The sequence below is a fragment of the Leucopleurus acutus genome, assembly GCF_964270905.1.
Source record: "Leucopleurus acutus genome assembly, chromosome: 9".
NCBI lineage: Eukaryota > Metazoa > Chordata > Mammalia > Artiodactyla > Delphinidae > Leucopleurus > Leucopleurus acutus.
This window is the reverse complement of record NC_139144.1, coordinates 48,130,348-48,143,808: the sequence shown is the minus strand read 5'-3', so window position 1 is coordinate 48,143,808 and position 13,461 is coordinate 48,130,348. Positions and strand designations below refer to the sequence as shown.

Below are 13,461 nucleotides of genomic sequence, written 5' to 3'. Positions count from 1 at the left end.
GTATTACGTTGCAGACACATACTGGGCAAGGCTTTGTAGTCATTGAATGTTCCAAAGGTGTCTTTCTGAGGCTGAGCCAAGCAAAACTTCATAGTGAGAAAGTTATGAAGAGAAAGCAAAACTTGGAGAAATAGAACATTATCCTTTGTATAGCTGACCCTTTTATTTGAAGAGGTCTCAAGCGTTTTCTTTTTTTGCTAATCCATAGGGCATGAGAGAATGTTGTTTCAGTTAGATATACTTCAGTAACTTCATGTTTGATTTTAAATCATTGGGAACTCTGAAAACTCTTGGTTTCTTTCACAGGTCTAATAAATTTTGTGCCTCTGCTTTACTTTGCCAGCCTTAATGCTTGGATTTTGTTAAAATTAGTGTTTCCTTTATCAGTATTTGAATATTGTATGTTAACAATGTGCTATTTATTAATAATGCCTGTTTCCATTACTTTTTTAGGGTCCTGGTTGCTGTTCTGATCTTGCAGTTTCTTTTCACTATGTTGATCCTACAACTATGTATGAGTTAGAATACCTCGTTTATCATCTTCGTCCGTATGGTTATTTATACAGATATCAACCTGCCTTACCTGAGAAGATGCTAAAGGAAATAAGTCAAACATACAAAAACGAAGATACAAAAGTAAATCAGGAGCCCTTGAAAGAAAAACATAAATGAACAGAGGTAAAATGTCTAGCATTGCACTGAAGAAGAACTTCTCCATTTCTGATATAGAACACTGGAATCCCAGTGAGGAATTCTTTCTAAGTGAACATTCCATATTAGAAATTTTTCATATGAATGACTGTAAACTGAAGCTTTAAGTGAGCTGTGAAGTCTGTTGAAATGTGTTTTGATACAGTAATATATATACATATATGAAAAACTTGTGTTTTTAAAATGGTGGCCAGGCAGAGGAACAAGAAGAGATTTTGTTGCCTGTTCCTGACCACATGTATTATTTTCACTGAGAAAATTAAACAGTTAAATTTGCTAAAACTACACTGCATCATTGTTAGTAACCCACACACGATGCTACACAGATCTGCCTTAAAGAAAATTTAGAAGGAAATATTGTTGCTCAGTGTTGCTTGTAAACTCAAAACATGAGTTTATATTTGCAGTATGATATAAATGAACCAACCCCCCACACACACACACACATCCAACTTTTGTCTAATGAAAATTTTGCTGTGACTATTTATAATTGGCAGTATTTCTTCCAGAGTAAGGTAGAATAAGAATGGCACTTGACCTAAAGTGCATTAATAAAACCACATTTTGAAATTATCATGGGCCTTGACTGTATTATATACTTGGTTCTAATTAATAGTTAATCTTTTACTGAGTCCCCGTTGTCTCTTTCCTAAACATGTTTAACCATTCTTGAATGCCATTCTCAACTATTAATATTTATTTACTGAAAGTGTTAATAGCATTCTGTAAACATGCATTTTTAAATACTTTATTCCCAAATTTGCCCATTGTTAATTATGGGTAACTAATAAATAGTAAATGTAGTGCTATTTGGGGATGCTTTTCTTATATTAGTGCCACTCTCAGGAATCACTAAGTAACATTTTTAGATGATTATTTAAAACTGTCCAACTACATAATTATAGTTCCTTTCATTCTCATCCTGCTGAGAGATGAGAACTTGTTTGTGCCTTTCATAACTTGTTTAAAGCAGAGTTTTGAGATTCATTTTCAGGCTCTGAGGTAGCTGTTAGTTACACTGGCAAAATAATTTGTGAGATTTTGACCAGAGTTAATTAAAAACATTAAAAAATGCAGAGTGCTTAAACAAATTGAAATATGTCAGATATTAAAAGACCAAATACTTAGTTTACGAATAACAGCCTGAATTTTGATGCTGACTTATTTGGGATGATTGTTTTGCCAGTGGACAGTTGTAAGAGAACTCAGTCTTGATGACATCAAAAACACATTCATAAATGTTTTGTTCTAATTTTAGGTACCCTCTATTTAAAGAATTTCTGGAAGGAAAGAAAATTTAAAATTTTTGTTGTCTTTAGCAATATCATCTGAGTGTATCCTAACAGAATACTTCACAGACTTTCCGTAAGATTATCTTAAACGTTACAAATAATTTACATTTCTCTTATGTTTTATCATTGTGCTAATTTTATGTGGCTGTCATGCCACTGATTCTGCTGCTTAGCTAAATAGTTTATTGTGCCAAAACATGTCAAAACCATGACCTCTTTCAGCTGTATATTTGAGAGGATGTTCATCTTAGTAGCTAATTATGGATTACTCTGTCAACATAGTGAAAACTTATACCAGTTTTTACCAATTGAATTGTTTTTTGTTATTTTCATGGTGATATCATCTGCCAGAATTTCAAGGTGTTCATTCTATTCTTTGAACAACTCTTTACCTTGGTATGGATAGGAATTTATTTGCAGTCCGTACATGCTACTTTTCTGTACTAGAAGTATAAATGGTTTACCATAAACATCCAAAAACCTTAAAATTGATTCATAGGAAATCAACATTGTGATGAATCCTGGGGTCTGAAGTCAGACTGCCTGGGTTTAAATTCTTGCTCCATCACTAGTTTTGTAGCCTTGAGCAATTAATGTCTCTGTGCCTCAATTCCCTCATCTGTAAACTAGGGACAATAATACTACCTACCTCACAGGATTTATATGAGGATTAAATGAGTGAAAATGTGTATGGCTTTTAAAAACACTGTTTGGCCCAGAGTATGGAGTGCTAAGTATAAAGTTTTCTTATTATTCTTTACCTTGGAGTGTAAATATTTGTTTTAAATGAATGAGAAATCTGCTTTAATCAAATCAGGTAATAAAGGAAATAACTCATACATTTCTTACAATAAGTAATAGCTAGTTTTTATTTGATGCCTACTGTATGGCAGGTAACGTGCTTAGATACTCTGTTAATCCTCACAAATTGGGGGTTATTCCCATATTATAGATGAGAAAACTGAGGCTCAGAAAACTAAAGTCATTTTCCACTGTCAGAAAGCTACTAAGTAACAGAGCTAGGATTTATACTGGAAGCCTGTGTATTCTTTGCCCCATGTTAGCCTTGAGGTTAATCATTAGCATTATTTCCATTTTTACTTAATGGCATGTGACATCTGATGCATTGGCCAGCAGTAGTCAAATTAACCAGCCAAATTATCATAGTGCTTCTTAAATTGTTATTGTTATTATACTCTTGCCTGGGAGCTTGTTAAAACGGAGATTTCAAGACCCCAATTCCAGAAATTTTGATTCTATCATGGGACCCAGGAGTATGCATTCTTACCAGATACCCTGGGGCACTGGTTCTCCACCAGTGTGTGGTCCCAACCAGCAGTATCAGCATCACCTGGAAACTTGTTGGTAATGCATCCTCTCCTGGGTCTCACCCCAGGCCTACTGAATCAGGAACTCTAGGGGTAGAGGCTAGCAATTATGTTTAAACAAGCCCTCCAGGTGAGTCTTATTCAGCATTCCCCTAAAACCTGGTGATTCTGATGCCAATCATCCTTGGATACTTGCCCCATAAGTAAGGTTATCTTTCAAAAATTTAGATAAAGCATGTTTTAAATGAGTGTAGTTCAGCATCACACTATATTAAATGTAAAAGACTAAAGATAATTTAAAGAGTCAGTGGATCATTCATTTTGGCAAAATTTTTCAGCTTCTTCAGAGTTACTAATATCAGGGCCCACAGTAAAATATGAAGTTTAGTAATTTCATATTGGGGCAGAAAAGTTTCAGTAAATACTAGTAAGTATATGTTAATTCATTAAAAGCATACTTAAATGAATGTCATAAAAAATGTCCACAGTTGTTAGTAAAAACATTTTAAATGGAGGTAGCAAAGTACTATTTTATAATGTGCAGAATGTTTTTCTGCCAATTCATACTATCAAAATTTCATCACTTTTCAAGAATCAGTTGACTGTCCTATAGGACCTAATAGAGAAAAAAACTCTCCAAGTATTTGATAGAGCACATAAAACCAGATTTCATGATGATAATGACTTACTGTCTTTTGAATTAAGATTTTTGTCATCTGAGTAAATGATTTTAGTATGGTCTCAAAACAGGCTTTTGCTATCTTACGTTCTCCAATATATACTTGTATTTTCAAGTGGGAAGTTCATAGATGATACAAAGCAGATTTTTATCCCAGAGTTCAATTATTTGTTTTCAAATAAACTTCAGAGGAGTTTTTGTTACTGTAAGAAGATTCAAAAATAAATCACTGACCAATTTTTTTTTTAAGTATGGTAATTGGATTTGAGCATTAAATTTACTAACTGGTTATTTTCATAATTGTTTGAGTATTAATTTTTCACTTCCTTGAGCCGTTATACTGTATTATTACCAGATTGAGTCTTGAAAAAATCCTTCATTTGATTGATTACATCAAGTCTACCCTTTTATTCATTTAAATTTTCATTTCTTTAGAATATTCTCTGACAATTTCTGCTTCTTTGTATTTATTGCCCTTTATTTCCTTGATAACTAACTTCCATTTTCTAACTACTCTTAATTCTGCCTTCGCAAGTTTAATTTGGCTGTGATTAGAGTTTGTATGTATCACTTACATTATTTTATACCTATTAATGTTAGGTTTCCCTATGAGGTTGGAAGTAAAAATTTGTCTAAGAATAATGCCTGCTCGCTCTCAGGATACTTGACCTACTTAAAAGTCTACAATGTTAAACTAATGCTAGATATACAATTAAATGAAGTAAAATTATTTGGATTCTATTACTTCCCAAATTCCCCTTTTCACAAACAAAAAAACCTCATTTGCCTCATCTCTCTACTTATTTATAGTAAGCCTGACAGAAGCATACTTAAGAAATCTAGGGGACAACCTGTGGTTTATTTTGTGCTAAATGTAACCTCTGTTGATTTTTAAAAGATGGCTTATGTTTATATATTGGAGTTGAAATAGAGATTTAATTCAAATTAGAATAAGAAATTTTATAAATTCTCTTTAGAGAAACCAACTCTGAAACTAGTTTCAGAGTTGAATAATGCTCTATTTCAATTCCTTTACCTCTCTAGTTTTTAGTTTATATGTGTTAAGTTTAAATAACTTTGCAGGGCCCTGCAAATTAATAATCCATATGAAGTATATTATTAGAGGGAAACTAATCTTACTGCTAAGCAGTGTGTTATATTACCCAGTGAACGTTTGTGTTTTGGAATTTAAAAATTATGTAAGGTAATAGTATCATGAATGATTTAAAAATGTCTGGTGACTTGCTTATTTTAAGTGATCACCAATAAGTCAGAAAAATGTATTTTTAAATATGTTTTTTAAAGTGCCTTTTGAACATTTTTAAACAATGGATTTAAACAACTGCATAAAATAAATTACCATGTTTAAAGCTGTTTTATCTGATTATTTTTAACTGATGTAAAAGTTGTGGGAGAAACATTGTCTTTAATGGGTAGTTTTGGGGTTGTTTACCAAAAATATTAAACTATTTTCCATCAAAATTATTCAATTTAAATAGGCTTAAATAATTTTAACTGCAACATATATTATTTTTCTTTAAAGCAACAAAATATTCCACCTCTGATTTTGAATAATGTGCCTCAAAAAACAGAAACACCTACGCTGTAGGCCAGGTAAGTGTGTGTCTATGTATATATGTGTATAGGTATACGTATGTGTTATCGAAAGAGGAAAAGATTGCTTTTCTATTTCTTGGTATATTTTGATCTGTCATGTACGCTGAGAAATTAATTTATTCAACTAATTATTTATTTAAATAATTGTGCCCAGCATCTACTAGAAATACAGTGGTGAAGAAAATATACAGGATTTCTGTTCTCCTAGAGCCTTAATTCTACAGCTAGACAATAAACAAATTAATAGATGAAGGAACAAGATATTTCAGAGAATGGTGGTAGGAAAATAAGAGTGATATGGTAGAGCAATTTTCTGGGTGGGGTGTCAGGGAAGACCTCTGAGGTAATATTTGAGCTGACCTGAATGACAAACATTTTATATGCTTCAAAAGGCATTTATTTATGTCTATGAAGTTCTTTGCTCCTACTATGTAAAAAAATAGTAATAATAATGTTTCCCACCTTTGTGTAATCATGCTTTGGGCATATGTGAAGGTTCATTGAAATGTGATCTATAGGCCAAAATCTTTGTGGTTTTAGGCATATTTCGTACAAAGCTCAGGTCTATTGATATTAGATCGGCCTGGGACTTCTGGATATGAATAAAAATTGACCTACCTCTTCCTAAGCAAATTATTACAGATGTTCATAAGGCCCCTGGGGCTAGCCTGTCTGCCTCAATTTTCAGTAACTGCTACCCAGTATGCTACTTACTAGTGCCCAAGCACATATATGTATGTACCAACATATATATATACATGCAGTGCTATTTGGATTAAGCAGCTTTAGAAAAGCTAAGGAGATAAATGCTACTTCATGTTGCTTTAGTATCAGAGTTGTACAGTTTAACATATCCAGAAAGTCCCATGTTTTCCAGTCAGTAGTGTTTAGTTGTACTGCTAGTTAATGTCAGAGAAGAGATGTATTTACCTAAATATATACAGGTTTATTACCTATTTTAAGTTTTCCGAAGGTATAATCTTGGAAAGGATACATGATTATTGTTGAATTTATTTTCTTGCTAAAGGAAAGGGCTCTACCCCAAACATATTTTATATCAGATCTAATAATGCTGACGATATAGATTGTGCAAATAGAAATTCCTTTACTGTTTAATTAAGACTGAATGAACATTTAACAACTGGAGTTAAGCCACACTGACATTCTCCAGATAAGTCTGTATTAACAAACCATGAAAGTGAACTTTGTTTTGCCATAAGTTTGATTTTTTTTGCTAATTAATGTTTAGTTATTTTTGCCTATAAGTTTAACTACCATAGTTCTTAAAACTATCGTTGTGTTGCATCATTTCTTCTGCCAAAAGAACCACCCATTATTTCTGCTAGTGTTTCTTATATTCTGTTTTAGATATTTATTTTTTCCAGGACTGAAAATTTGTCCAGGGCATTTACACTTTTTTTCTCCTATATATTGCCTCTGTATAGTGCAGCTGAATACACCTGTTTACTTTGCATTCATGAAATACACATTGTTTTTATTTTTTATGAGATTCAGTCCTAGGATTTTAGCTATTTCAATTTTCGAATGAATGTGTAGTTGAAAGATTAACAGTAGTTCCTCATTTGTAGAACTGCTAGATAATGTGTCTACGTAGAATTAGAGTGCAGTGTCTTAGTCTTAACAACTAATCGTTTTGATTTTTGTCAGCTTCAAATCTTTTTTTATAGAACTTTAAACTGAATTGTCTTTCCTCCTATTCCTGTTAACACTGGAATCATTCTCCTGGTAGCATTTCAGTTGAATTTCACTTTCCATTATTTTTGTTGTTAGATTGTAGAGAAATGGTAATAAAATCTAGAAAGGAGTTTGAGAGAGAAGTAATGATTCAACATTTTCTTTAGTTTTATGCAAGGCTGTCTTCCTTGTATCTGTACTGTTCAGTGGGGTATATATGTGCATGTGTGTGAGAGACAGGATAGAAAGGTATGATTATTTTAATAGTTGGATTTTTTCTTTAAAATGTTGAAACTTGCTTTTTCATGCTGTTTAGATTTACATAATAATTTTATTTGATGAGGTGAAAGTATATGCTTAGAAAAATTAGGCATGGAAATGATTGATTGTTTATAAAAAATTTTTACAAACCTACTTGCCTGGTTGAATTTTCCCTCTCTTCCTGCCTGTGAACTTCTGGCTCTTTGAACCTTCCCCTATTCTTTTCTTCTCTCATTCCATGTCTTTGCTTTTTTCCTCTTCTTCCCACTGGCAGCAATTCTTTTGTTTCTTTAGACTTTTTATTGCCCCCATTTTCTATCAGCAGGTGTGTTTTAAAGACTTTTTTTAAAAAATCACATACCTTTTGTAAATTTCAGTTCCCTCTCACCAGCTGAAGAAACTTTCTTAGAATTGACAGAAAGGAGAAGGAAAATTTCCTAGAATTAATAGAAAGGACTCATCAAAATCCTAGAATTTTCTCTTTTCTGTGGAAATGTTTTCTTCTAGAGCCTGCCCCCCAAAAATATGGGTGCATTTTTTTAAATACTTGAAAACCAGTGAGAATATACCTTATTATTTTTAACCCCAAATTGATAGCATCTTGTCTGGCAAAAGTGGTTCGTGAGGTTTTGAGTGGTGCTCATTGTGGCAGAGGTAGATCTTAGGAACAGAATCGCAAGTATTTTTCTACTTTATTTGAAACAGTGAGGCAGAGGATTCTCTTCTGGTTGGCTGTTGCCTGCTTCTTTGGGCACTGTCGTCTTGGGCTGTGACTTCCTCCTACCATTGTGTTTGGCCCTGAAGAAGGAACTTGTCCTCTCCCTTATTACCACAGCAAAGCAGAGACCAGACATTCCTGAATGTTCCAGAATAACAGAAGAAAAAGTCCAGAGGATAATTTATGAGAGCTGCCCAGATCCAGTGGGACCCTCTTGCCCCTCACCAAGCTGTCTTTTCCTTGCCACCTGTTTCCAAGGCACCAGAGGTAGCTGAACCACCCCCATTAGAACATTCCAGATACTACCACATCTTTAAGAGTGTCAGCCAAATTGACAGCTACCCTGTAAAAAATGAGGAAGCTCTTCCTTCACCCCAGTCTAAAGCTCTCACGCTTCACTTCCTGCTGGAGAACTGACCCCTCCGCTGGGAAACTGACAGTGGAAACATTCACTTTCTTCAGAGGAAATGCCATCTTCACCCAGAGGAGTTTGGTCTGGATTTGTGGCCCCAATATGGAAATACCCAGTAATCTGACTTCAGTGTATTTCATGAAGCCTGTATTGTTCTTAAATAAATCACATTTGGAACAGCAACCGCCAAACCCAGGTGAAGGCTACACCAGGCTGAATTCTGTTCCTGTTTTCATAACAGTTTCCTGTTAATGGAAACTGCATTAACGGTTTCCAACATGTCTTAGGATCCTATTTCAGCTGGGCTCACTTCACGGTAATACTAATGAGCTTTGAAACTTAACAGAAGTTACTTTATAACTTCATTTATATCATGTTCCTTTTTTAAATTTTTATTTTTTTTAATTTATTTATTTTATTTATTTTTGGCCATGTCAGGTCTTAGTTGTGGCACGTGGGCTCTTCGTTGTGGTGCACGGACTTCTCTGTAGTTGTGGTGGTGGGTTTTCTCTCTAATTGTGGCTTGTAGGCTCTGGGGCACGTGGGCTCTGTAGTTGTGGCTCACGGGTTCCAGAGAACCTGGGCTCTGTAGTTTGCGGCACGCGGGCTCTAGTTGAGGCTCACGAGCTCAGTAGTTGTGGCATGTGGGCTTAATTGCCCCACGGCATGTGGGATCTTAGTTCCCTGACCAGGGATCGAACCCGCTTCCCCTCCATTGTAAGGCGGATTCTTTACCACTGGACCACCAGGGAAGTCACCCATGTTCCTTTTTAAAATTAGCCACTTTCAAATATTCATCCTCAAGTGGAAGCAGAAAAAAAGAGTTGGGAAATAATAAGTGAATCACCTGTGTCTTCTTAGTGTTCCTAAATGAGACATGTGCCCTGCTATTTTCTACAATCCTTAAGTAATAATGATATTTGGTGTTATTTTCCACCTGAAACTCTCATAATTTTACCAAGTTAGACCTTCTTTTCATGTTTTATTGTCCTTACACTCTCTTAGGCTACTAAATCCTCAAACAGATTTACTAAATGGAAAACTGGTGTTCAGAGGTCAAGTGAAGCAGAACTTAGTGGTGAAATTTAACCTGAGTCTGAAGTTTAAAAACACAACAAGATCCAGTCTTCTTCATAATATACTGACTTAGGAGGGTGGAAAAATTGAAAAACTGCTTGGTGCTCATAAATTTTAAGATCACAAATGACCTCATTTAGGGCTAATGATTACCTCATAATAATGTAAATTAGTGCTTTACTATAGAATCTTTGTATTAAGTAGTAATTGAGCCTTTTACTAATTAGTACTCCTAAATTTACAGAATATTTTCTAAATTTACTCTTTAATAACTTTAGATCACTGCATAGATTATTTCAAACTCACTTATCAGAATCTCCTTTAAAGGGTTGTCTTTTTAACTTTTTGCATCTAAAACTTTTGATGTAGGATTACCCAAACTTCTTGCCATTACCGAAATTCAGATAAGTGAAGCAAGGGAAATAGAAGGTGTTAAAATGTGAGGCAGTGACTTAACCCAAAAGCATGGTTACTATCATCAGTGAGATTATTTTTTTTATGAAATTAAAGAAAGTAGATTGGTTTACTTGGACACTTTTTCTCCAGACTCCACTTTATGTGATAGGATGGTAGGATGGTTTTCTCTCTAAAAGGTGCTGTACTTTTTACTGCTAAGAATTAAAAGTTAACGTCACCCCACGGCATATCATGTTAAAATTAGGAGCTGTCATGGTTACTTCTTCTTTCTCCTCTCCACAGGTAATTCTTCCCAAGCTATTGGTTCAATCCAAGCTATTCTGTACACACAAGGTCAACAAACATTTGATTTATTTTCTTGGCATTAATATAAGTCAAAATCACACCCAGGAGACTAGGGTGTGGTAATACAGACATCAAATCTCCTAATACCCTAATTCTAAGCCCATCAGTCCACATCCTTTTTCATGTGAGAAAGAATGACAGAAACAATCTGACAATTAACAGTCCGGCTTCTAGAGCCAAGACACACTAAAATGTAAGAAAAACTGGCATAACAGGGTGACCTGCATTAGGGCTAGAGGAGTGGTCAGTGGTAAATCCAGCCCAAACCCCTTGGACTGTGACCACAGCACACAGATACATTATAATTATAAAGTTTAAGTAATGAAGTCGTAGTCTGAGATCCTTTTAGTTGAACAAATATTTATGGATGACCTACTCTCTGCAAACATCTGTGGGAAATAAAAAGATGAATGAGATATAATTCTTGCTCTCTCTGAATCCACAATGTCATCTTTCTAATTTTCAACTAAATATGTAATTCAGTTTTCCCCAATACTCTGTTTTTATTCTTACATCTCTTCATGTAAGATTGTCTCCTAGAAGTCATTTAATATAATGCTCGTACAATTCCAACTAGTAATTTTATTTTTTGCTCTCAATTCATCTCCCCACTCTAAGATCAAGACCCGGGTGGTGAATGGATGAGTTGGTGAATAATTTCAATCTACTCTGCTCTCAAGCTGAAATCACATCAGGCATGTGGCTTTAACATACAAAATCAAAATATGTTCACAATGTCTGTACCACTGAATTTTTCACCTTTTCACTGTTAGCTTTCAGAACCGTTTTTGGCAGATGAAATTGAGACTTTAAAAAGAAAAATTGAAGCTCATGATGCAATTTTAAAATTTAATAAATTTATTTTCCACTCGTGTTTTAAACTGCTAGGTCATTTTCCCATTCTTCCTTGAATTAAACGCAACACACACGTGTGCCTGTACAACACGTACACAGCAGACACATCCACTTTGGAGACCTCTGGTGAGCAATCTATCGTCAGGGTTAATGGGACTTGTTAGGATCTGTTGCTGGCCTTGGAGGAGCATGCAGGAAGGTGGATGGGAAGTGCCCTTGGGATTCATACCTACGGAGGTCAAGGGAATAGGTCTGTGCAGAGGGAGGTGTTGAAATGTAAAGCAGACCTAACAAAGGCCTGAGCCAGCCCCTCAGGGAAACTCTGAAACTGGGATGGCCTTTCAGTCTTGTCCTACTTGGGGCAAGACTGTCTGACCGTTATGCACCAATACAGGTACCCCCCACTTTTCAAAAGTTGCTTTCCTCCACTTTACTTTTAGGAAACACCTATATTAGTACCTGTTTTTGCTAACACAAAGAAATCCAAAGAGGATTTTCACTTTTACGAAAAAGGTGAAAAGTGAAAATAGCATTCCGCATTGGTTTTGCAGCGATGGAGCCATTATAGTGGCAGCACACACCCTGAACAGAGCAGGGAGAGTGGAACCGCCAAGCTCCTTCCCCAGGGAACGTCACTCAGCATCAAGCCACCAGAATTTTGAACTGTGTCGGTGAGCATCTGTGCTCTATTTCAGTTTATTTTGTACATCTGTTAGCAAGATGTGTCCTAAGATAATTGCCTCTTTGCTTTATGCCATTTCAGCTTATGAAAGCTTTTGTAGGAGCGCTCTGCTTTCAGATAGCTGGGACACCTGTATTTAGCAGGTCACTGGATAAGGACTGCCCAGGGAGAAAGGCATGATCTTGGACGAGGTAGCTCTCTTCAGCTGAGGGTAATTCTTGGAACTTGGCTGAGAGCCATCAGCTGCCAGCACTCCCAGCAGCTGGGGAATAAGTGCCTCAAACATGAAGGGGAGACCGGACCACACTCCACAGTGTCCACTACAGAATCAAGGTAAAAATCTGGCCATGAAAGCTCACCTATGGCTTCTGTCTTCAGGCCTTTATTTTTTTGTTTTGTTTTCTTTTGGCTTTTCGAGAGTATCTAGACTTTCCCTCTCTCTCTTTGTGCTTTGATTTTTCAGTACTGGAAAAGTTTCTCAATTGAAAGATTAAAAGAAAAGCTAAAACAGTACTTGTCTGACAACTCCTTAAGTTACTCTGGACAACTACCAGTTATGCTTTGCTCCAAAGAATACGTTTCTGGACCAATTTGGGCTTCCGAGAAAAGTCAAAATGAGTTTAGGAGGCAGGAACGTTGGGGGCTGCCTGTGCCGTGTGATTAGAATTGTCGTGGAGATCTCCCAGGGCCATTGGCTCTGACATCGTCTTCATTCGTAACTACCTCTGAACCCCAGTGGTGCTACCTGTCAGTGTCACTCACCTTGCCCTTGGAGTGAACTGTCTCCTTTTGTTTATCACTTTGTGTCTGATTGGAGTTCCCAGGCTTGACTGCCTGATACCTCTGATACCTCGAAGTCAGGCCAGCCTACTGTCCTCCATGTCCATGACATTTACTTGGGAATTGCATGAACATTTACCTGGAGATTGCTAAATACCAGGTGATAACACAATTGAAGAATGGATAAGAGCCAATGGGGTGAAGGGGTGCTAAGCAGGAAAGTGGATGAGCAGCTATAGTAGGCAGAATTTCTAAAATAGTCTCCTTTCCCCAAAGATACCCCATCCTAATCCCCAGAACCTGTGAATATGATGAAATATCACTTCCATGACTCTGTTGTGATAAAGCATAGTTTACTTTCTTAAAATAAGGAGATTATCCTGCATTATCCACATGGGTCCAGTGTAATCACATGAGCCTTTAGAAATGGAGAGCTTTCTCCAACCAGAGCAGAAAAGGAAGTCAGAAAGAGCTGCAGCATGGATGAACTTGACACCCCGTTGCTGCTTTGAAGGTAAAGGGGACCACGTGCAAAGAAATTTGCACGTCCTCTAGCCACAGAGAGAACCCCAGCTGACATCCAGCAAGAAAA

General features: G+C 36.0%; 1 protein-coding gene across 3 annotated transcripts in view; it reads left to right on the top strand.

The window, feature by feature from the left end:
• The window catches only part of C1GALT1 (core 1 synthase, glycoprotein-N-acetylgalactosamine 3-beta-galactosyltransferase 1), a 40,528-nt gene extending 34,671 nt beyond the window's left edge, over window positions 1-5,857 (top strand). The window contains exons 4-5 of one of the 3 annotated variants that reach the window (XM_082846470.1): window positions 454-678; window positions 5,554-5,857. In XM_082846470.1, coding sequence (XP_082702596.1) covers window positions 454-672 — 219 coding nt within the window. In that variant the 3' untranslated portion in view covers window positions 673-678; window positions 5,554-5,857. Of the gene's footprint in view, window positions 1-453; window positions 5,532-5,553 lie in introns of those variants that run through there. The other 2 variants (XM_082846469.1, XM_082846468.1) reach the window with 2 other exon arrangements.
• The last annotated feature ends 7,604 nt before the right edge of the window (window positions 5,858-13,461 follow it).